Here is a 24,954-nt window from a genome sequence, read left to right as displayed (position 1 = left end):
ACACCAAAGTCATGAGATTGAAGCTAGATGGTAGGGCTTGCTGTCAGATAATTAAATAAAAATAAGACACTCAGACATTTCAAGGTACTTAGCTGTGGTCTAGTTCTGCCTTGGAGATTCTCACTTTAAAAGCTGTATTTTCTCCTCTTGCAAATGGTGGCTCGACCTTGAACAGAAAGCTGCTTAGTGCCCAAATGCATAGAATTCTTGAAACAAGCATAACACCTGTGGCTTCATTCCAGAACTCGGTCATGCCACAGTTCATCTGGATTCCTATAATTCCTGTATGTTCCCATATCTTAATTGCCCATAGCTGTGTTGCCAGTACAAACAGGATGATGGAAGAGTCCACGCCCTTAGTGAATACATCTACCAACCCTGAGAAAGCTCCATCTTTTGAAACTCTGGTATTCTTTGTAAGGTACTGAATGACCATCTACTGAAATGCTAATAAAGATATCTGATAACTAAAAATTCCTTTGAAGCAATTCTTACTCCCTACCATCTTTCTAGTCAAGATTCAAGACTGGCATTTAGCAGAATAGTTCTGATTTTAAGACTCTGTCCTCTGGAAAATGAAAACACAGGTTCACTGAATCAGATTTCACATCCATCTGAGCATATTTGAAATGAGTATTTAAATCAAATAAATACATATTGAATAGGGGCATACTGTAAAATTTGCACACAAAAAAGTCTCAGGGTATGAAACATAAGATAATGACATCTGTAAAATGTAGGTTGTGTGGAAAAGACTGAAGACTTCTAATTTATTATGCACTCAAAACACATAGAAAAAATATGAGTAGAGAGGTTAAAAGAGAGAGAGAATGAGAATCATTCACTGTTGGGATGCATTAATAAAAGTATAAGTTCTACCATAAGGAAGATGATAATTCTACTCTATTCTGACTTGAGAATTATGTTCAAATTTAAGGGTCCAGTTTTAAAATTGGAGCAGAGAGGAGACCATCCGTGGAGGTAAAAGGCTCTCATAATAAAAAGAAATAGGAATGTTTGCTTAGAAAAGAACAGACATGGGGGCAAGGAGACATGAAATCTGGCCTCACAATTTCTGAGTAGGGTCAAGTGGAAAAGGAAGTGAATCATCCTGTGTGGCAGCACCAGTCCCAGTAGACAGACCTTGGAGGTAAGCAGATCTCAGTCCAGCATAGGGAAGAACTCTTTGTATAGCGGGAGCTGCCAGAGACTGCAGCAGGTCATCTGCCTGAGTTTGAGGTCTCTGTCACTGAAGGAGTTCTAGAAAATACTGTCTTGTCTCGAACAAGGCACTGCAGCAAGAGGCAATTAGATCCCAGGAACATGGAGAGAGCACATAATAGATGCCAGGCAAGCCCTTTATGTGTTCTCATTTCTAAGTGCAATGAAGTTTCAGGGAGAATCAACGTTAGCTGTATTGACTTTCCTTTTCAAACGAGATAATCCAGACCATCTCTTCCTCTTCACATGTTCTCACTCCCAAGTCATGAATTTAATACATCAGCAATCATAGCCTGTCCCACTTGGTGAAGAGCTTGCAATCCTAGCAGGGTGTGCCCGTTGCTTATTAGCTTAGCTCCAGGGCAGAGCAGCAAACCAGCACAGTGCCTCCAAGTAATTAGGTGATTGCCTGACAAAGAAGTCAAGCCACAAGCAAGAGGCTTACAGACAACACAGAGACAGAGCTCCCAGTACAAGACACGCAATGGCCATTATATGCATCACTGCTATAATTTTAGGACGATTAGAGAAAGATTTGCAAGCTAATAAGAGACACTACACCCATTAAGCATGTCAAACAGTCCACACCAATCATCACAGAGCTCCAGGGAAAGTGCAGAGTTTCTGGAAAGGGGAATGTCTGTTTGTTCTGGGTTAGGAAAGCTCTCTACAGGGATGAGCCAGAATGTCCAACAGGGTACATTTTCATCTTTATTTTGCCAATGTTTTGTGTAATTCTGGCAAGATTTTACTCGTTTCTCAATCTGCAGAAGAAGCTTAAAAATAAAAGGTGCCTCTCATCCATGAAGAGATTAAGGGTGAGATCCTGCATTTCCAAGTTTACTTTGTTAGTGGAATCAATGCTTATTTTTTGTTACAAAATTTAAAAAAAAATTTATTTATTTATTTGGCTGTGCCAGGCTTAGTTGTGGCACGTGTGACCTTTGATTTTCGTTGTGGCATGCAGGATCTTTAGATGCGGCATGTGGGATCTAGTTCCCTGACCAGGGATTGGACCTGGGTCCCCTGCATTTGAGAGTGCAGAGGGTCTTAGCCACTGGCTGCCAATTGCCTTCTTTTTGTTGACCATGTTGTGGCCATTGCTGGGTTCTAGAATGGCTGTGTGGCTAGCTATGTCTTGAGGGTATTGGCCTCTTTAAAGGCCATTTGATTCAGTTCAGTTACTCAGTCATGTCCGACTCTTTGCAGTCGCATGGACTGCAGTACACCAGGCTTCCCTGTCCATCACCATCTCCCGAAGCTTGCTGGAACTCATGTCCATCGAGTCATGACTGCTTTGCCCCCTATTTTTTAGAGGAAAAAAAAAGCATAGATTGAAGAAAAATAAGAAGAGAGAGAGAAAGTGGAGGAATGGAAGGAAAGAAGACAAGGAGGTAGAAAGATTAAAAAAAAAAGAGTTTGATGAATTTAAAGATGAGACAATGGCAGAGAAGAGTGACTTTGATCACTTAGTCCAACCAGGAGGACAGCCTCCCACCGTGACATCATTCCTAAGGAGTGTATCCCATTCTTGGTCCACCTGCCTGCACAAGTGGATCCAGGCGCCCTCTCCATACACAATCCTGAACACTATGAGAAACGTAGAGAAATCAAAATGGAATAGGTGTCTCCATGTAAGTGGAGTTTTATCAAGGTGATGGAAACTTTGGAGTCGAAGCTAGGAACCCTGTATCTGTCATAGTTCAATAAGACCAACCACCCTGGGCTGGCATCACTGTGATTTTTACTTTCTTTCTTTTTTTGGCCCTGTGTAAGAAAGGGCCCAAACAGTTCTGCTGACAGTGTGCACAGTCTCAAATAGTAGCTAGATGAGGGCCAAGTCACATACGCTGATGCTGACACAATTAGACTCTGGACTTCCAGCAGCATGACAGGTCTGACACCATCTGCCTCTCCAAGACACCCAGTTTCCATCAAAAGTGCTCCAGGGCTGGGTTACACTTAATAGGAGGGATGGCCAGGGAGAAAATCAGCAACCGCTGGTGATGCGCTGTTTATTCCTCAGTCATTTTGTATTAAATTGCTGGGACTTGAGTGTCAGCAGTGCTTGGGCTGTGGTAGTGAAATCAAATCCATCTCCCGTGTGCCAAGACAAATTGGAGAAAACCCCGAACACAACTGTCTTGGTTTCTTGCTGGCCGTGTCTATGTGCACACAAACAGCAGCTCATTCTTCCCCTCTGGCCCTGCGGTGGGTTGCTTGTCTTGTTGCACCCCAGAGGATGTCTAAGGAACCCCAAACTACTTCTCTCAAAGCTCGGGACATCAGGAACGAGGAGTCCTCATCAAGCGCTGTTGAAAGTCCATGTGGATCACTGCAGAGCTTCAGGGAACGTATAGTCATTTCTGGAAAGAGGGATGAGAAGTTTGTTCTGTTTATTTGAGGAGCTTGGGGACGAGAACCAGTGGGTGCTTCCCAGGCTCAAGGCATCATGCCTATCTTTCTGGGGGTTCAAAAGATCGTGGGCCAACCTGACCTTAGCACTGTGTCTTTTATGGGGGAACTTTTGCACTGAGCAATCCACAGATCGCCGTATCAGGGCCATTCTTCTAAGGACCATCAATAAAAATACTAGGCTTTGCATTCAAGTTTCTGGAGCTTTTAACAAGTCAAACAGTTGTACAGGAGTTACTTTCTTGTGCCCGTTTTTGCAATGCAATACTCCAGTGAGTGTTGGTATTTCTGCCTGGGGTTGGACTCATGTCTTTGACTCATGGCACTCCTTTGCGCAGAAGGCAGGATATTGTGGTGAAAAGCCAGAGCTTTTGATTGACAGGCCAGCCTTACCTTGACCTTAGCCAGAAGTGATTTGGTTCTCCTTGCTTTTGATTTCTTTATCTGTGAAATGGGGATGGAAACACCTCTTTAGCAGAAATGAAGCATGTAAAGCTATTAGAAAATGGGAGAGGATTGTGAAATAAAATTCTGAGGCTGAGTTGAGACTGTTCTTTTCAGGGTGAGGATGGGGAAATGGGCGTATTTTATTCATCCCTGACTAGTTCATGAGATTGAAGGGAGGGGAAGCCTAGCTAAGTTGATTATAGTCTATAATGAACTTGTAAATTGTAGTCTAGGGCCTTCATGCACGTGTTCTCAGTCACTAAGTTGTGTCTGACTCTTTATAAGCCATGGACTGTAGCCTGCCAGACTCCTCTGTCCATGGAATTTCCCAGGCAAGAATACAAGAGCGGGTTGTCATTTCCACATCCAGGGGATCTTCCCGACCCAGAGATCAAACCTGAGTCTCTTATACCATCTTCTGCACTGGCAGATGAGTTCTTTACCATTAGCATCATCTGGGAAGCCCATGGTTTATTTCAGTGGTCCTCAAACTTTAGGGTACATAAGAGTTGCATAGGAGTTTGTTAAAACGCAGAGCATTGAGCATTACCCCATGCCCACTCATGAGAAACCCTGCTATAGAATAGGATCTGTACATCTGCACTAAACAACAGGGCCCTAGGATGCTCTGTAAGCCTCTTACAACTTCTCCCCTACAAAGGAATCTAGCTTGTATTTAAAATTCAGTAATGTACACCTTTGATACCATGTATTAAATAGATAACTAATGAGAACCTACTGTATTGCACAGGAAACTCTGCTTAGATGATCTGGGGTGACCGAAATGGGAAGGAAATCCAAAAAAGAGGAGATACCTGTATATGTATACCTGATTCACTTGGCTGTACAGCAGAAACTAACACAGCATTGTAAAGCAATTATATTCCAATAAAAATCAATAAAACATAAAATGAAATTCAGGTAACTAGTGAGTGCTTCGGGGAGTAAGACAAACAGAACCTCTGGGCCTCTAACCATCCTTCGTTCCCATGTTGGTGTTCGATTGCTAAACCGTGTCTGACTCTTTGTGACCCCGTGGATTGCAGTGTGCCACGTTCCTCTTTGCTCCTCTGTCTCCTGGCGCTTGCTCAGAGTCATGTCTACTGAGTTGGTGACGCCATCCAACCATCTCATCCTCTGTTGCTGCTTCTCCTTTTGCCTTCAGTCTTTTGCAGCATCAGGGTCTTTCCCAATGAGTTGGCTCTTCTCGTCAGGTGGCCAAATTATTGGAGCTTCAGCTTCAGTATCAGTCCTTCCAATGAATATTCAGGGTTGATTTCCTTTACCTGGGGTAGAGTCCCCAGTCTAAGTCTTCTCCAACACCACAGCATCAATTCTTTGGCTCTCAGCCTTCATTATGGTCCAAGTCTCATATCCATACATGACTACTGGAAAAACCATAGTTTTGACTATAGGGACTTTTGTCAGCGAAGTGATGTCTCTGTTTTTGAATATGCTATCTAGGTTTGTCATAACTTTTCTTCCAAAGAGCAAGTGTCTTTTAATTTCATGGGTGGTGCTAGTGGTAAAGAACCTGCCTGTCAATGCAGGAGACGTAAAAGACATGAGTTCAGTCCCTGGGTCAGGAAGATCCCCTGGAGAAGGAAATGGCAATCCACTCCAGTATTCTTGCCTGGAAAATCCCATGGACAGACTACAGTCCATGGGGTCACAAAGAGTCAGACATGACTGAAGCAACTGAGTACGACGCATATCTTTTACCTTTCATTTTGAACTACTGCCCTCTGACTTATCCTAGAGATTCCCCAAGGACATTGAGACCAGGGCCAGTTTCCCTTGGGGGTTCTGTGAGTGCCAGCTTCAAGAGAGCAGTTGTTAGAAATTAAGGTCTCTTTCTTCTTCTTGGCCTCTGCTAATCTGCTTGCTTTGTTAAATAGCACTGGCCTCTCCAGCTAGCAGCCAACGGGTACCTTTTAGCACAGTGGTTCTTAAACTTTGATGGTGCATCAAGCTTTCTTGGATACTTTGCACTTATCCCAGGTTCCCAGGTGAGGCAGATGCTGCGGTCCAAGACCACACTTCCAGAACCACTGCTTTAGTAAATGCAACATATACTCAGGAATAGTTGACCCACAATTCTAATGTCTGTCACACAATTTTTTCCCCACTAGTTTTGTGGTATAAGCAGCCCAATAGGGAATATACCACAGATAGAGATGATTGAAGCATTGTCCCCCTAAAGGCTGAACTCTGGATGTCCTTGGGTATTTCTTTCAGGCTCCAAATCTCCTCTTTCTGCCAGAGCTGCTCACATATCGGTGACGTTGTAAGACCTTTCTTCAGTTTGTGCTTTTTACTAACTTATGTGTTCAGTTCAGTTCAGTCGCTCAGTCGTGTCCGACTCTTTGCAACCCCATGAATCGCAGCACGCCAGGCCTCCCTGTCCATCACCATCTCCCGGAGTTCACTCAGACTCACATCCATCGAGTCCGTGATGCCATCCAGCCATCTCATCCTCGGTTGTTCCCTTCTCCTCCTGCCCCCAATCCCTCCCAGCATCAGAGTCTTTTCCAATGAATCAGCTCTTCTCATGAGGTGGCCAAAGTACTGGAGTTTTAGTTTTAGCATCATTCCTTCCAAAGAACACCCAGGACTGATCCCCTTCAGAATGGACTGGTTGGATCTCCTTGCTGTCCAAGGGACTCTCAAGAGTCTTCTCTAGCACCACAGTTGAAAAGCATCAATTCTTGGGCACTCAGCCTTCTTCACAGTCCAACTCTCACATCTGTACATGACCACAGGAAAAACCATAGCCTTGACTAGAACAGTTCTAATCTGAGCATTGTCGCGAGAGGTGGAGTTGTTTGATGCAGTGGGTGTTTGGTGGGAGGATAGAATTCTCTTGTCATCCTTTCTGATGGTCAGGGTTGTGCACAAAAGGTAAATATTAAAGTCTGGTGGTGGGGAGCCTGTGAGTATAGTGGTGACTGTCATTCCTCTCTGCAGCGGGCAGGAACTGAACATCCAGAGTCCTTGATCAACTGCCTCAGGATACTTTTCTCTTTCTCCTCTAATTCAATTAGGTGGTAAGTGTGGGACATTCAAAGAAGGCCTAAGGATCACTTAGCCCCTTTGTTGCAGGATGGAAAAGGGGATAGGAAGGGACCTTTTTTGAGAGGAAGTTTGTTCTAAACCCAGTTCTCGAATGTTCCATCTGCTCATTTGTGTGATCCTGACAACCTGAGTCAGTACATATGAAGTAGGGGATTATTTACCTTATTATATAGATGAAGAAATAGGTTCGGAAAAGCTAAATGCTGTCTCTGTTGCCACATAGATAAGACTTTTTTGATTTGGGGTTAAAATTCAGGTGGCCTTAAAGGACCCCTTGCATGCAGATCCTATAATTATATGGGACTGTGGCAAGACTCGGTTCCTGCTGCCACTGAGTTGCGTCTGATTGTGCTGTTGCATTGCCAGCCTCGGGTGACACTGCTGCCCCCATCCCCTATCTGAGATGCTTCGGGTATGGGTGCCTGACACCAGCTCTCTGGGGGGCAGGGGGCAGGGGTTCCAGCACCAATTCTGGGGAGGCCAGGAGTATGGAAGGGTGGCAGAGCTCAGGAGTGAGGCTCCATGGCCCTACTCCAGCCCCATTGTCCCAGTAGATGTCACATTCGAAGCCTAAATTCAAAGGTGAAATGATCAAGGTGTTCAAGACGGCGACCACAGAATATCAGATTCCAGTGTGAGCCTTTTCCGAGCTTGGGAACTGGTACAACTGCCATGACCACATGCCCATGAAGCCATCCCTGGGCCATGGGGCCCAAAGGACTCTTAAGTGAAGATTGCTGACCACGAGGTGCTAACATGGGGAGGAGACAATTTACAATGAGTTGACTAGTTATTTGGAACAGATGACAAGTCAACCTAGAATGCATGAAAGTAGCTTGTGATCAGACGCTATCACTGGGCATTCTGTACACCAGTGGTCCCCAGCCTTTTTGGCACCAGGGACTGGTTTCATGGAAGACAATTCTTCCAAGGGCTGGAGGGTGGGGAGAGCAGGGATGGTTTGGGGTTTATTCAAACTCGTTACATTTATTGTGTACTTTATTTCTAAGGTGCTAGACTTTAGAAATCAGTAGTTAGACTTCCCCCTTTTTTCCCCCTCTGTGTATTCCCCTAAGTGAGATTTAGCAGGGATTTGAGGTAAGGGGAACACTACTCATTGGGTGACATTCTGGAATCTCCTAGGTGCAAGCCTTTTGAAGACAGGAAGGCACATGGGATTGGCTGGGGGTGAGGAGGGAGGTGGGGTAAGGTAGGGGAGCAGAACCAGTTTGGTGGTCTGAAATCCACAAAGCTGGCGGAAAGTGCCATCTGATGGAACCAAGAAAGAGTGGGTCAGACATTGAGAGGAGAATGCCAACTAGGATATGCGAGGGCAAGTTGGCAAAGGTCAAACCCAAGTCACTGAATACCTCACAATGGGGTGGAAGCTGAGTTGAAATACCAGAGGTCTTTAGAGAGAGCTCACATTCCAAAGGGGGACACAAGTCCTTGCAGAAGGTGGAGAAAAAATCTGCATCCCTCCCAGGCCAGATGGGTGGATCAAGCCATTAAATACGAGCATGGGAATGGAGTCCCAGCACCAGGCTAGGTATAGAGGGGCCATGTTCAGCTCTTTGTACCTTGCCTCTGAGAGCTTCTATGAGGTAAGGACAGGATCATGAGCTGGGTCTGAGCGATTTGCTGTGACTTTTATTTTTTCTTCCAGTGCAGACATATTTGGGAAGTTGCTCAAGTACCTTGGCCAGGCTAGGGGCTGGTCACCATAGCAGAGGACAGCTGGGGACAGCTGGGACCGACCCTTAGAAGTGGTAGTCAGTTCTTGAAGTTACCAGTCTTTATTCAATGAGCTCCTGCTCTTGGATGCTGCAGCAGGGGTTTGGGAAAGGCTGCTGTGTCCTGCTGGCCTGGTCCCTTTGCGGAGTCATGAGTACAAAGCCCAGGCACTGGCGGGGAGGGAAGGGATGCCCAACTGTCATTTCACCTCCTCCGTGAACAGCTTCGACTTATAAAACAAGCACCAGATATGTGGATTTGTATTATCAGGCAGTCAAAAGAGCCAACATGGATATCATGGCCAGAGGGGAGGAGGGCTGATTGCCAGCTTATAGGGAGCAGAAGAGAAGAACATACTTAACTATCCAGCGACGCCTGTAAATATTTGCAAACACCCCTTCAAAGCTCAAAAGTCTAGGACCGGATCATTGGATGATTTGCTTAGAAGAAGAAGAAACAAAATTGACCTCCTGGTCTGAAGCGGCTGTAAAAAGCAAGTGTCTGTACGGGCAGATGACCAGAAAGGGAAAAAAATTGTTCAAAGTTTAATAAACACAAAAGAGAATAAAAATAAATCTCAAGAGCGCTTATTTACAAACTTGATGGAAGGATAAGATTGGGCCGGCCGGGTGTGAACGCTGCATGTCTGTGGAAGTAGCGTAGGCCCCCAGGGTGGGGGTGGTGGGGTGGTTTCCACTGAAAGGAAGGGGGAAACCAGCAAGATTGTTTACTTTTTCTAATGACAGGAAACCCACTGAAGCAGCCTTGCCCTTTCCAAGCGTGTTTGAAGCTTCTGCTCTCTGATGGGGAGGCCATGAGAAGACAAATGCAGAAACTAGGCCTGTGGAAGCTTCTGGCCAACCTGGAGAGTGTGTGAAGCCATCCTCCCAGGCCTCTCTGCCTGGATTCCCAGCCTATTTTCAGCTGAGCTGTCAGGATGGGACCAGCCTGTTCTGGGCCGGTCCCATCCTGGGCTGGTCATGTTCCAGCAGAAAGATTGATTTTTTCTTTTTTTTTTCTTACACAGGTTGTTGGATTTTTAACAGTACTATCTGCCGCACTTTACATTTCAATCTTAAAACAACCAAAAATGTCAGTAGGCATTGCTTTTTTGCCAAAGGCAGATGCTACAGCAATGTAAATCCAAACTATAGCAAATTTGGATTTGGGGGCTGTGGCCAATATCACTGCAGATTCTAGGAAGGATCCCTCCCGGATGCTTTAGATTTGGGGAGGTTTGTTTGTTTGATTGTTTCTGAGACTTTGGATCTACAAAGTTTCAGATCACACAGTCATTTGTGAAGCAGTCATCAAGCAGAGCATGGTTTGAAATGTATCACTTCCCCATGAGCTGCTTTCTGAGAGTCATGGGACATGGGGAAAGGATGGAGAAAAGCCTCTGTGAGGGGAAAAAGTGCAGAGCTCTTAAGATAATGAAATGCTGGTGTGTTCCTAGCATTCAATTTTTCAGTGTAATCATCCCAGAGCAAGGATTTCCCAGGAAATCATGAAAGGTATTTATTTCTATTTTAAGATCAGCAAGATGGTACATTTATTTAATAAGAAGCTAGTCTTGCCAATAACCAGATGCTTAAGTCTTTCAAAACTCCTGTTGATGACCAACTATGCAAACAGTGGATATTTGGTGAACTTCATGTGTGCAGACTTCTGTCCTAGTAGCTGCAGAAAAATATATGAAAAATACTGTCAGTCCTCAGGATTCTTAAAATTTCTTTGAGGAGAACAAAATAAGCAAGCATAATAGCAAAATAATAAAAACATTTGTAAGTGGACTGTAGCCCTCCAGGCTCCTCTATCCGTGGAATTCTCCAGGCAAGAATACTGGAGTGGGTACCCATTTCCTCCTTCAAGGGATCTTCCCGATCCAGGGATAGAACCCAGGTCTCCCCCACTGAAGGCAGATTCTTTACCATTTGAGCCACCAGGGAAGCTCCCCCCTCCCACCAAAAGAAAACATTTGTAAAGGGCCATAAAAACTGAGAATGATTACGTCGTAATGAAGTGACATAATTGAGGAGGGGGTAGAACATCATCGAACCACCAGAGTTGGATGGTACATTCCAGAATAATGAAAGTAAGTTTGCAGGAGATTTTCAAAGAGTACTGTAGGAATATACCTATTCTACCTATACTATAGAAACATACCTGTAACAGCTAGCCTGTCCAGTGTAGATACTTAATAAATGGGTGCTGTATAGGAAGTATGGGGATAGAATTCAAACTTGCTTTGGTTTTGTTTTAACCCTGAGTTATATATCCAAAGGCAAAGACAGGTTACCTCAAAATAACAGCAAAATTCTAGCAGCCCACGAACTTGAAATTGTCGTGGGCTGTCTGCAAATCTGTGTTTTTCATGGCTCAAAGCAGAAGGCATTGGGGTTGGTTCTTTCTCTTCATTCGCTAGGATTCCCGCCCACCAGTGAACATTTATGCCGAATAAAGAATTTTAAGACTGGACCTGGAATTGCCACTACGTGTGTGTTTTCATTCAACAGTCCTCACCCTAACTTCACTAGAGGTTGTATTTGGTTCTATGTGTGTCAAAGACCAAATTATAGAAGCCGAAAAAGATGCAGTCCATGAACCTGGAGAGAGTAGAGTGTTTGGGAGCCAAAATTTCAAGGGAAAAAATACATGGGCAAACTGCTTGCCATTAGGAGCTATTTTCTTGGCACATTTGATTAAAGTGTATGCAAGCCTGACAGCTTTCTCCAGGCATCAACTGTCATGAATTTGTTCCAGTTCATAACCATTTAGGATTTTCCACCACTCCGTCAACTTTCAAAGAAGAGGGTTAACTTCGGGCCCTCAAATGGAATTGGAAGTGGTTTGTTAATCTCTTTTAATCGGCTACTCCTGTAACCAAATGCACATGCTTATTTTTTTTTTTCCTAGTTCAATTGTTAATGATATTAAATTGGCCATTGGAAACGAAATCATTCTATAGATATTTCCTGTAAGGTTTCTTAAGGCTGTCTCATGCTGCAGGGTCTTTTGTGAGAGAACAATGGATTTTTATCATTTTCAATGATTGCCCTAACTTTTTACAGATGCCATCCCGCCCACTTTCTACAGACCGTACTTTAGAATTGTCCGATTTGACGTCTCCTCGATGGAGAAGAATGCTTCCAATTTGGTGAAGGCCGAGTTCAGAGTCTTTCGTTTACAGAACCCAAAAGCCAGAGTGCCTGAACAACGGATCGAGCTGTATCAGGTAATTTTGTTTGGGTTGTTTGAATGGACAATGAGTTTTAAGTCTTAGGGTAAAGGACTTACTGCAGACTGAAATTTTTCTGAACTGATACGTCATTTTCTACACTCACAATCATGGGACAGGCCCTTATTTGTTATTCCTCTCACAGTGACAGCTTATTCCTGAGTTGCTCAGGAAGGCAGAACCTTTAATGTGAAGAGGGGAAGCTCTGAGTGTAAATGGCTGGAATGACCATCCTCTGGAAGGCTCCAGTCCTGAAATTCACCCCCTACTCTGGAAAGTCAGATGGTGCAAGACCAATCCCACCCCAAGGAGAGAAGTCAGCTACCTTTCTTTTCTCATCTGATGGCCATCTCTTTCTCCTTTTCTTCCCTTCCTGTTGTCTCCTCTCCATCCCTGTTACTCTCTTTTCTTCCCATCTTTGCTACCTCCTGTCTCTTCGCTAACCTCATCCAGCCTCCTCTTCCTCTCTGGTTCTACTCAGGCTTTCCAGTCCATCCCCCACCAAAGGCACATCCTCTGTTCACCTCTGCCCTCCATTATTTCAGGCAGCCCTGGCATCTCATCTCCCTAAGATCTCATCTTATCATCCTCCTCTCATCTCACTGGGCAGCAGTGTCAAAAGATGGTGATGATGGTGGTGATGATGATGGTGATGAATGATGAATGATGATGGTGGTGGTGATGATGGTGGTGATTAATTACGGTGATGATGCTGATGCTGATGATGGCAGTGATGATGGTGGTGATGATGGTGGTGATTAATTACGGTGATGATGCTGATGCTGATGATGGCAGTGATGATGGTGGTGATGATGGTGGTGGTGATGATGATGGTGATTAATTATGGTGATGATGATGACGCTGATGATGGCAGTGATGATGGTGGTGATGATGCCAAGTTACTGAGAGGTGACAGATGTTCTTAACAGCTTATTACTCATGTGGCATCAGCATGACCCAAGATCTTTAGGGGATTCTGATGCACATGGAAGCACTGCTCTAAAAGCCCTGAGCCTAGTAGGGGAGGCAGACATGGTCATAGTGAATATGTCATAGCGTCATATAAACACGGTATGTAGGGGGCAGAGTTGGAAAGATTTCACTACGGACTTGATGTTTGGGTGGGGCCTCAAGAAGCATCTATTAAAGCAGGAAACGGTCTCCTTTGACGGGGCCTATAGAAGATACTATAGAGATGGTGCTCAGTGCTAGGGGGTGAGGAAAGACTCAGGGATAGGGTTGCCCTCCAGGGAAGGTATGTAAAAGGAGATAAACAAGGTCAAGAACAGACCCAAGAAACCCAATGTTATGGAGGAAACACGTGAGACAATATGACTGAGAAGCGGGCATCTCTGAGGGAATAAGAGGAATTGACATCTGTAGGTGGAAGCCTCTAATTGTCCTGGATTGTAAACGTTTGGAAATTTGGTGAAGACTTTTCTTTGCATTTATTAGGAAAATGGAAAAATTATCACAAATAAATGTTGGTTATGAAATCTCAGAGACTGAAGTTAAAGCTGTTAAGAGTTTTCAAATACTAGTTACATGTGGGTTCATGAAAAGTGATTCTTACTTATTATAATGGATCCTCAGGTACCTTCCTTGGAGACCTTCAAATTTTAAGGCATGTTCTAAAAGCATCAGACAGAGTCACCTTTCTGTGTACCAGACCCTCTGCTAAGCCCTTTATTAATATTATCTCTGTTCTTACAGCTCTGCTATGAAGTTTGCATGATGAGGCATCTTTTTTTCCCCATTTATTGACATATAATAGGCACATAACATTGTATTAGTTCAAGCAGTACAATATAAGGATTAATGTATGTATATATTGCAAAATGATCACCACAATAAGTTCAGTTAACACCCATTGCTTCACATACTCACCCGTCTGTTTTTCTTTGTGGTGAGAACTGCTAAGATTTACTCTAGTAGCAACTTTCAAATATTCCATCTAGTATTGCTATGTTCACTATGTTGTACATTACATCCCTAGAACTTACTCATCATGTAACTGGAAGTTTGTGCCTTTGGACCACCTTCACCCATTTAAAATATTCTTTCTACTCCTGTATTCTTTCTTATTTTTACAGAAGGTGCTGAGTCACAGAGAAATTAAGTCCCTTGGCCAGAGTCACAGAGCTAGGAGGGGGCAGGGCTGGGATACAAGTCCAACTCTGACTCCCAAGTGCTCACTCCTCACCACATTTGCTGTTTGTAGCAAATCCTTTCCTACCTCTTTGCCTCAAAATCAGCCAGAATAGAAGAAAAATAAGAGAAACTAGGCCGGCCAGAGGGTGGAGTGATATTTGGAGGGAAAGCAAAGACTGAGTTCTCTGAAAAAGCAGCTTGATCAAAGTTAGTCAGAGATATTAAAAGATGATTTGAAAATTAAAAACATGATTCCCTGTCCTCCTTTTTCTTCTTTTTTCAATTAAGACGCTCTTACATGCCTCCCTGTACAGATGGATTGTGCTCTCTGGCCCTGTTTTAATTATGTGACATGTGACTTCAGTTAATTGAAGGCAAGATTTGTTAGGTTTTGTTGCCTGTAATGTAAGCTGCTAAATCACTATTATTCTTTGGCTCCTGACTTTTTGCCCTGAGGTGTGACCTCTGATAGTGGAATACTGATGGTCTGTCTTCCTCACAGAGGCTGTCTCATCTCCAGGAGGGGATCTGTACTTGGAGGCTGGAATTTAGAGGACTGTAATGAGTCCTCAGGGGATATGTACGTTCCCAGAGGTTACTGCACCACTGGCCGCCCCAAGACATGAGCAGCAAGGTCTGTTCCAATTAAAGTTCCCAAATTGGAAAAGATGGGGCTTCCCTGGTGGCTCAGCGGTAAAGAATCTGCCTGCCAAGCAGGAGACACAGGTTCGATCCCTGAGTTGGGAAGATCCCCTGGAGAAGGAAATAGCAACCCACTCTAGTATTCTTGCCTGGACAGAGGAGCCTGGCAGGCTATAGTCCACGAGATCTCAAAGAGGCGACTTAGTGACTGAACAACAGTTGGAAAAGGTACAGCTCAAGATGGAAGCCCATTGACTGGAGACTGTGACCTTGGGTTTGTTCAATGTCACTGAACACAGAAATCTGGGAAGGAGGTAGTTTTAAGGAAAATAAGGAAGACTAACATCTCCTTATCCATCTGGAGCTCAGCTATGTTGCAATCTAACCTCCTGAAACACAGCCAAGGTCCAGAAGTAAGTCAGAGAGATCCCTGAACACCTTCACAGAAGACTCAGCACACATGTAGCTGAATCACTGGAAAGGCAGCCTTTGGTCCTCTCTGGGACCAAGAAATCTGAAGCACTGGATAGGAAGGAGCGCTGGAGGAAGACACTCTGACAGGAGGAGGTGAACCTTTAGACTTGCAGTGTTTGCCGGTGCACCCCAGTGACGCCACTTCAGATCAAGTCACAGAATGCAATGTCTCTTATGGATAATTTTCCTAAATCTTACCCTGTTTGTAGTTAACCCAGTCTTTGTCTCTGTGACACCCTGCCTGCCTTCTGATACCTGCTGTGGCCTCATTGGAAATCCCATTTTGGCTTGTTTTTCTCCAACTTTCCACTTGTCTTCAGCGCATTCGGAAGTCTTTGCAGCCTTCAGTGGTAAAGCTCTCTAGTATAAAATTCCCTTCAGTCGGGGGACAGAAATGGATGCTTATGATAGCAGCCTTGAATTACATAGGTGAGGCTAAATTATATTCAGGTAATAACTTGAATGCATGCCATAAAATGCTGGAGAGTTTTATATCCAAAATTGCTTAAAGGTTATTTTGAAAAATAAAAGACTTAAATGGACAGATCTTTAGCTGTTTGGAGAGCTCAACTACTCAGATGGACAAAGCCTCTGAAATTTCTAATGCCCTTTGATTACTGTATTACTTAACACGTAGCTGACAGCCTACTTCCTAGAGGAAAAAGATAGGATCACCAGGAAGAGGTTTTCAGGGTGTTTAGATGGTTATATGGATGATTTATTAGGATTATTCAGGACATTGATTTTAAGCAGGGGAGGAGTATGTGGGTGTATGCTCATGTGTGCTCACATGTGGGTGTAGGAGATACTCCCATACCTATAAAAGCCCTGGGGGAGCTTCTACAAGGCCTGCCCATGGCCTCTTTCCTGGAGATTCTGACTGTCCCTGGAAAGGAAAAGATTTCCCTGTGGACAGATGTGGTTTCCAAGAGCTCTCCTTGTGATTCAGATGTGGTCATTCGCCATGGGCATCACAGATTTAAAACATATCCCAAGGTTGGGGGTCATTCTGTCCCATACTTGTAGATGGTTACTCTTTCTAGAGTCAGAATCCCAGGCGGGAAAGACCTAAGATAGCATTTCTGGGAGCAAGCTCAGAGTTAGTTTCATCTGGGGTTCTGCATCTGTTGATTTCTCCCTGCCCGGGAGAGTCAAGACACCCGAACTTCTGTAGAAATCATGTTTAGTTTGGCAAGGCGACTCTCTCCTTCCCATCTCTACAGAATAGTCTGTCAGAGCCGTGATGAATGGTGGTAACATAAAACCGTCCTGTCCTCCTCCTACCCCTGACTTCTGTTATGTTCACGGCCTCCAAAGAGCATATACTGGTGTGATCATGATATGACTTCAGATGGACAGCAATATCACACGGAATAGGAAAGGGATAAAGCCTTCTGATATGAAGGGAAAGAGGAAAACGGAAATTTTTTTCCAAATAGCAGTGACCCTTACCGTATTTTTAGATATCTATGCCAAAGGCAGCCTTTATTGAAATGTATTCCGATAAAGCTCCAGTGCTCTGGGAATGTTTTTGAACCTACTAATATTTAGTAGAGCTCTCAGCCTTTTTGGAAAATTGAATACATCTTTATTTGATTAAATCACACTTGTATTTATGATTAAAATCATGCCCAGAGTTATGAGAAGGGGAAAAAATAGGAAAGAGGAATCTTCTTCAATTTGGATATCGCCAGCATGAGCAAGTGAAGCTGCCACCTTGGAGGAAGCTAAGTCCTCAAATTTATAAACAAAGAAATGAGTCACCAAGAAATTATAAGTTATTTAAGAGTGTCTACGACCTTGTGGCCACATGGGACCACCAAGGAATACTTGTGTTTAAGGATGCTGACCTCCAAAGACTTTGGACCTTCCAGCTATTTATAGCTTCCTCTCACCAACTTATACCCTTTTCACACTTACTGCCCTTTTTAAAAAAAAAAAAAAATTGAAGTCAAGTTGATTTATAATGTTGTGTTAGTTTCCGTTGTATAGCAAAGTGATTCAGTTATATATATACATATATATGTATATATATTCTTTGTCAAGTTCTCTTCCCTTATGGATTATTACAGAATATTGAGTATACTTCCCTGTGGTATACAGTAGATCCTCAAACTCTTAATTTACGCCCATCCCCCTCCCTTTTCATAAGTTTGTTTTTTCTGACTGTGGCTCTGTTTACTGCTCATTTCAAACTTTATCACCTCTAGGATAATAAGATTTGTACCTTTATAACTTTTTTGATTAGTCCCTATTTAACCAACTACCCCAAATTTTATGGCCTCAAATACCAAATTTTTATTGATTTTTAGGAGTCAGAAACTTGGACAGTACTTGACTGGGCTGTTCTGCTGCTCCATGTGGCTTTGACCTGGGTCACTTGATGGTGCTCAGGTGGCAGCTGGGCTGAACTGGACGATCTATAATGAATTTGCTTCTAAGCTTGGAGCTGGGATGGGATGACTGAGCCCTTCCTCCTCTCTAAGTAGTTTCAGGATGTACCCATGTGGTCTTCCCAGAAGAGGAGTCAGGCTTTTTTACCTGAGGCTCAAGGGCCTAGGTATCCAAGGCAGAAGCTGCCGGTCCACTTAAAGACAAGGTCCAAACCTAGCAGAGCTTCCCTTTCACCTTATTTTATTGATCAAATGTGCTACAACCCAGGCAAAATTCAAAGGGAAAGGAAATAGACCCCATCTCTTGATAGAAAGACTGTCAAAGAAGTTGCACCCATCCTTAATCTGCCACATCAACACACTGTACAGGGTCATAGACAGAAAACTCTGAGTGAACGCCTCCTAACATTGGTACCAGCATTGATGCCAGTCATCCAGCAATATGGCAGAAAAGCTATGACAAAACTAGACAGCATATTAAAGAGCAGAGACCTCACTTTGCTGACAAAGGTCCAGACAGTCAAAGCTATGGTTTTTTCGGTAGTCGTGTATGGATGTGAGAGTTAGACCATAAAGAAGGCTGAGCACCGAAGAACTGTACTTTTGAACTGTGGTGCTGGAGAAGACTCCTGAAAGTCTCTTGGGCCGCAGGGAGATCAAACCAGTCAATCCTAAAGGAGATCAACCCTGAATATTCATTGAAAGGGCTGATGCTGAAGCTGAAGCTCCAATACTGTGGCTACCTGATGTAGAAGAGCTGACTCATTGGAAAAGACCAAGATGCTGGGAAAGATTGAGGGCAGGAGAAGGGGATGACAGAGAGTGTGATGGTTGGATGGCATCACTGACTCGATGCACATGAGTTTAAGCAAGTTTCAGAGGTAGTGAAGGAGAAGGAAACCTGGTGTGCTGCAGTCCACACTCTGCAAAGAGTCAGAGTTCAAACTTGGTGACTGAACAACATAAATAATCTAGCCATATATATCAGACTCAGCTTGTGCCTTGCAGTTGCTCAGGGTCTGGTGGAGGAACAGATGTATAAATGGTGTTTCAATAGTGCTGTCTTTCTTCTAATTGAAATATACCCAAGAGACTTCTAGTGCAAAATCTGGAGAATCCAGAGGAATGCCTCAGAACTCATTCTTTCCAGAAGGGAATTGTGAGAATTTGGCAACATCCTAACATCTTGGTTTGATTCCTTGGGTGGACAGGCAGATAATTCCAAGATAATACACCATCTGCCTGAATCAAGATATTTCTTTGAGCCCAGCAATACTTATAGCAGAAATATCTGAATGCATCAGCTTGAGATAGAAGTAAGTTTGGTGAATTACTATGCACAGTATTTTTTTTTTTTCATTTGCTAGTTCACTAGTCACCCTTAATGAGACAGCATGGTGTAGTGTTCAGTGGTGTGAGTATTGTGATCTAAATTTTCTTGATAATTCCAGTTCACTTGCTGTTTATTGTAAGGGTGAAATAAAACCATGTATATAACTGCTGGATGGAGAGTGGCCAGTCGATCTATGTTAGTTCCCTTCCTTCCTTGTCATCTCTTAGATTTTGACTTCTTAGTCTTTACTTCCTCCAAGAAGAAGAGCCTTTTACAAAATTACCTATCAAAGTCAGTTGCCAGATTATTTTTAGGGTCATTTATTAGCTTGAGGCCACTAAAAGAAAAACAAAAGAACTCCTTGATGCAGTGTGAGTACTGGATTGATACATCATGAAACATCAGGAGAGATGTCATCTTCTCATATGGGGCTGGCGTGAGACCACAGAGGTTGCTGTCAGATAGGTTGCTAGAATACAGTCTGCTGGTGGTTCTCTGTTAATCAGCAGAAGATAAATGTGTTGGGGTGAAATGAGCTCAGTGGATTTCCAAGGAAACAGATTTCCTGACCTTGGGCATAAGTAGGGCAGTAGTGGTGTTTATTTTTGTAGAGATGGAGCATTCAGCTTCAGTTGAAGTTACCTTTGCCTTAATAAGGGACTCCCACCCCACCTCTACTGGATACTCTATCACAGCTTTGATGAACAATCTGTCCTGCTTTTCCTCATCCCTTTCTTTAACCCTTTGGATTTTATTTTCTTTATTTTATTTTTTTGGGCTATGCTGTATGGGTGGGATCTTAGTTCCCCAACCAGGGATTGAACTCTTGCTCCCTGAAGTGGAAGCACAGAATCCTAACCACTGGACCTCCAGGGAATTCCCAGTCCTTGGATTTTAATGCCTAGTTGGATTTGCGTTTAGACAGGCTTGTCGAATGTGATGATTTCTTATCTTTAGAGATCTCTTGCAAGACTATACAAAAACAGTGGCTAAATCTAAGTCACATCCACTTATCTCTGGCTTCAAACTGTACAATACACAAGAAATGATTTTTCAGAGTTGCAAGTGAAAGCGTGACTTGATGGTTATGGAGCAAAATAAATAAACAAAGATTTTAGTGGGAAGGAGTGAATCACCCACCACTTTAAATTAACATCACATCTCATCTCTGAGAAAGATTTTAAGCTATGCACACCCCTAAGGCTTTACAGTGAAAATTCAAAGTAGATGGCCTCAACTTGCTTTTTAAGGGATTTTAAAGCTGCAATTCAACCCTGAATATTCACTCGCAGGACTGATGCTAAACTGAAGCTACAATAATTTGACCACCTGATGTGAAGAGTTGACTCGTTGGGAAAGACCCTGATGCTGGGAAAGACTGAAGGCAAAAGAAGAGGGCAGCAGAGGATGAGATGGTTAGATGGTATCACCAACTAATTGGACATGAACTTGTGCAAACTCGGGGAGATAGTGGAGAACAGGGAAGCCTGGTGCACTACAGTCCGTGGGGTCACAAAGAGTCAGACACAACTTGAGTGACTGAACAACAACAAAACTGCAGAATGCAGGATGAGGTTCTTGTCATTGCAAGGACCAGAGTACTCAGTGGAGTTAATGAAAACTGCACCCTCTTCCTGATCCCAAGCCCATGCATGTGCACACGCGCATATGTGCCATCGTGCCGCACACACACACGCACACACACGTGCACACACACACACACACACACACACAGTTCAGCTTTCAGTTCTCATATTGCCCAAGGGTTTATAAAATATAAAGAGGTCAGCCAAGAAAACTGACTGTCTGTTAAATTAGACTTGCAAAAAGTGCCACTGAAAAAAAAAAGTTATACTGTGCTCCTGTTGTCCAGAATTTTACAGCATACAATCCCCTTAATACTGATCCCGACTCTGGCGCCACATAGGAGACACACGAGGTATAGTAACCCACTTAAAAAAAAAAAGCCATGAGGTATAATAAACACTTTGTTTGCACAAGGCTATTAATATCTCCGGTCTTTGCAAACTGATCGAATGACATGCTCGCCTCATAAGGAAATTGGATCGTTATCATTTGCATTAAATTATGACGTTACCCAGAGTCTAGGAACCCTGTGAGCAGACAGGACCCCAAAAGTGGTGCAAACAGCCGCCCTTCCCCGCTGTATCAAAAAAAATGTTAATAATCATGCAATTGTAACTAATTCTCTGTTCTTTTGCATAATGCGGCTCAGTAACCATGTTGATAATTATCACTGACATATGCATTATTAAGCATGTGCAGGGCATTATTTTAAGTGTTTTATAATGATTGATTCATTTAATCACTATAATAATCCTATTATTATCTTAATTTTACAAATGAGGAAACGGAGGCACAGAGAAGTTGAGCAACTTGTCCAGGCCACACAACTTGGAAGAGACAGAGCCAGGATTTGAACCCAGGTGGCCTAGCTCCAGAGGCTGTGCTGTTGCTTACTTTATCCTACTGGTAGGAGGATCGCAGGCTTCGGAGTTGGGCCAGTGTGGGTTCCAAGTGTGACTGATTTCTCTATCTGTTAAAAGTAAATAAAAACACCTAGTTGGCCAGGATTTTGTAAGCCATGAGCAAATGCATGGAAATTCCTAGCACAATGAGTCTACTCAATTATAGTACTATTAATAGTATATTAATAGTATTATTAATTAATAGCACTATTGTTATTCCCAAAGCACTGATTTTGAACTTTTGTGAGAAACCATCTCTTACATGTGCAATCTTTTCAAAATCTCTTAGTAATAAGAACACTCACCCTAGACCCTAGCTGTCCGGGTCCTGGGTGTGCAGTGGCTGTCCCACGAGTTTGCTTCAGGACTTCCTTAAATAATATTTTCAACTCACTCTGTAGGTGGTGGTCTCATTCAATTGCTGGTGAGTAGCTCTGGGTAGGAAAGAAAAGGAACACTGAAGCCAGTCAGCCCTGGGTTCACCTTCTGCTTTTTTTTGTTTATTATTAGTTTTTTGCTCTTACAAATCACTCATCTCTCTGAGCCTCAGTTTTTCATCATCCAATGGAGATACAGTTCTTGTCTAACGAGTTGCTGTGAAGAGAGCACCACTGTAGAGTGTCTGGCACATTGGCTGTGTCAGGAGTGGATTATTTTCATCAGGGTTTTGCTTGTCATCTAGAACTTGTTTATATTTCCCCTAGAGTGGGTTTGTGATCGTAAAACTACTCCTCGATGATGTCAGTCATCTCTGGTTGGATGATGTCATTCATCGCTGGTTGGATGAGGTCTCCTCTGACCCATTTCCGGGGATCAGCAGAGCAGAGCAGGATTATGGGAACAGCCGAGGTGTTAGCGCTCTGGATGTTTGCTTTATCGGAACTCTGACGCAGCTATGATGAGTTGACTCTGTGATGTATCTGGCTTTTCTTTTTGAAGAAACCATTACAGAATGACCTACCCCAGTGAGGATGTCTTTGTACCTCTGCCTCACCACCACACAAATAGGCTCGATACCTGCTTCCTGTGTTGACTTCAATAGTTTTATTTTCATTTTATAATTGTATGCCAATTTTTCTATAACTCCACCAGGGTAATAATTGTTCCAAAGAAGGATATATGTTTATTTCCTGGTAGCAACAGTAATCAGAATATTTGGGGGGAACTTTTGCTTTAGAACTGTTTAGAACCTACAAATACTGAACTGTAAATTCTTTCAATGGGGATGAATCTATATTTTTGAAAGATCCTGTTGATTCTTGAAAATGGCCAAAATGGCCAGTTTTTTTTTTTTTTTTTTAGAAATTTGTTTTGTTTCAGTATTTCCACACTTCCTGTTTTTGGCTGTGCTGGGTCTTCACTGCGACATCCAGGCTTCTCTGGTTGCAGTGCATGGGATCTAGAGCATGTAGGCTCAGTAGTTGCAGTCCATAGACACTATGGTTGTAGCACATGGACTTAGCTGCTCTGCAGCATGTGGACTCTTAGTTCCCTGACCAGGGATCGAACCTGTATCCCCTGCACTGGAAGGCAGATTTTTTTTTTTTTTTTTAACCACTGGACCACCAGGGAGTTCCCAGCCAACAAAGTTTTAATGAAAGTCAAAAATAAAAATAGTAAGTTGATTTTCCTATGTGATTTAAAGTGTTTAAAGGATGGATCCAAAACCCAACACTTCTAACTTCTCTGCCTCTACTACACTGGTCCCAGGACTTGGACTTTTGTAAAGGCCTCATCTCACTGTTTGCACCCTGGCCCCGTTCAAGGCCATTTGCAACACGGCAGTGGGGCTGATTTCTCCCAAGAGGTTGCTTAGATCCAAATCTCCTGCCCAGAGCCCTGTCGAGGCTTCTTACCTCACTCTGTGTAAGAGCCAACAGCCTTCTTGTGCCTCGTGAGGCCGTCCCTGACCCATTGCTCACTCGTCCCCCAGCCATGACTGCCGCCACTTGAGGGGTTCTTCATCCTTCCCTCTTTGCTGCTCCTCACCCTGGGCTCACCTCCTCCTCACGTCTGCAGCTGCTGTTCCTTCCACCCACAATGCTCTTTCCTGCTTCCCAGAAGCCTCTCTCTCATCATTCCTTCAGATTTTTCTTCAAATGTCACTCACTCAGAGACCTCCCTGGCCACCCTGTGGGATGTCTCAAGGTCCCTCTTCCTAACATGTACTATCCCCGTTTTTCACTGTTTGTTTCTCCTCCATACCCATGTCCTGTGGTACACTTGATCTTCTCTATCTTCATCTTATTTATGATCTTGTCTGTACCTCTGAGGATAAACTCCCAGAACAGCACCTAGTGCATAGATGATGGTTGACAAACATCTTTGAATACACTGAAGGAACATTTCAAAATAAGATTTAAGTACAAGGAACACTGTGGAAATAAGAGTGTAACACCATCAGGGGGACTCTTGAGAAACATCATTTATTTGGATTTGGAAATTCTGCTAGATTTGTTTTAACCATAGCCGTATAGCTATTTATGAAGAAAGAAACATGAATAGCATTTTCTGTTACTTATTCAGAGCTACTTCTGGTTAAGTGAATAATAACCATGTAGATAAAATACATACATATGTATATAATAAATTAGTGAAATTGATACTCTTGGATAACCCATCAACACGGTAGAAAAGACAGGCTCTTTGTTTTTTTAGACTCATTACTTTAGAGTCACACCCCCTAAATTAAAGGGCTCAGCTGAATGTGAGCTGGGACTTGAATTATAGTACAGGTCACATGGGTTGTTGGGAGCCAGGAAGAAAGAGAAGGGGGTTGGAAGTGTGTTCCCTAAGTATGTGTGTGTTCGTGTTGAGTTGCAGCAGGATTGGAAGGGGAGATTGAATGAGGAAATTAAGATATGGCCTCAGAGAGCTTGAGGTTTTGTTGGAGGGACTCATTCAGCCCATGGTAGGAAATAACCGGGTCGTTATCAGCATCCTCGGTACTGAGCTCTGTGGTTTGGCCCCAGGAACCATCTAGAACTACGATCTTGACTTTGTTTCCCTTCAGATTCCATCACTGATGGTTGGAAGGCACGTGACTCTTTCCTTGCCTGTGAGGATGTGACTTGTGACTGCTTGAATCATTTTCTCTGTTGTGTGATTTACATCCAATGGTCTTGTGAATGCTGTTGAGCTGCAGAGCATCAGAGACTTTCCATTTACACAAAGGACTCCTTCATCCCCCAGACCTGTAGAGATGCATTTGCTTGTTTATACAGATGTGCAGTCAGCACAAAGGTCTGTGTATGGAGACTGAAAAAAAGTGAAGGAAACAATAGGGAATTATGAGGTGTTTCCATCAAAGAGGAGAGGCTTTCCTCTGTGTGTGTGTGTGTG

General features: G+C 43.4%; 1 protein-coding gene across 2 annotated transcripts in view; it reads left to right on the top strand.

Moving 5' to 3' along the window:
• TGFB2 (transforming growth factor beta 2) overlaps window positions 1-24,954 on the top strand; it is a 94,844-nt gene that overhangs the window by 46,029 nt on the left and 23,861 nt on the right. For both annotated transcript variants that reach the window (XM_040263265.1, XM_040263264.1), the window contains one exon: window positions 11,964-12,127. In XM_040263265.1, the coding sequence (XP_040119199.1) occupies window positions 11,964-12,127 (164 nt within the window). The remainder of the gene's footprint in view (window positions 1-11,963; window positions 12,128-24,954) is intronic.

This window comes from Oryx dammah, unplaced genomic scaffold, assembly GCF_014754425.2.
Source record: "Oryx dammah isolate SB20612 unplaced genomic scaffold, SCBI_Odam_1.1 HiC_scaffold_21, whole genome shotgun sequence".
Taxonomy (NCBI): domain Eukaryota; kingdom Metazoa; phylum Chordata; class Mammalia; order Artiodactyla; family Bovidae; genus Oryx; species Oryx dammah.
Note: the sequence above shows the minus strand (reverse complement) of the source record. Positions and strands in the feature narration are given on the sequence as shown.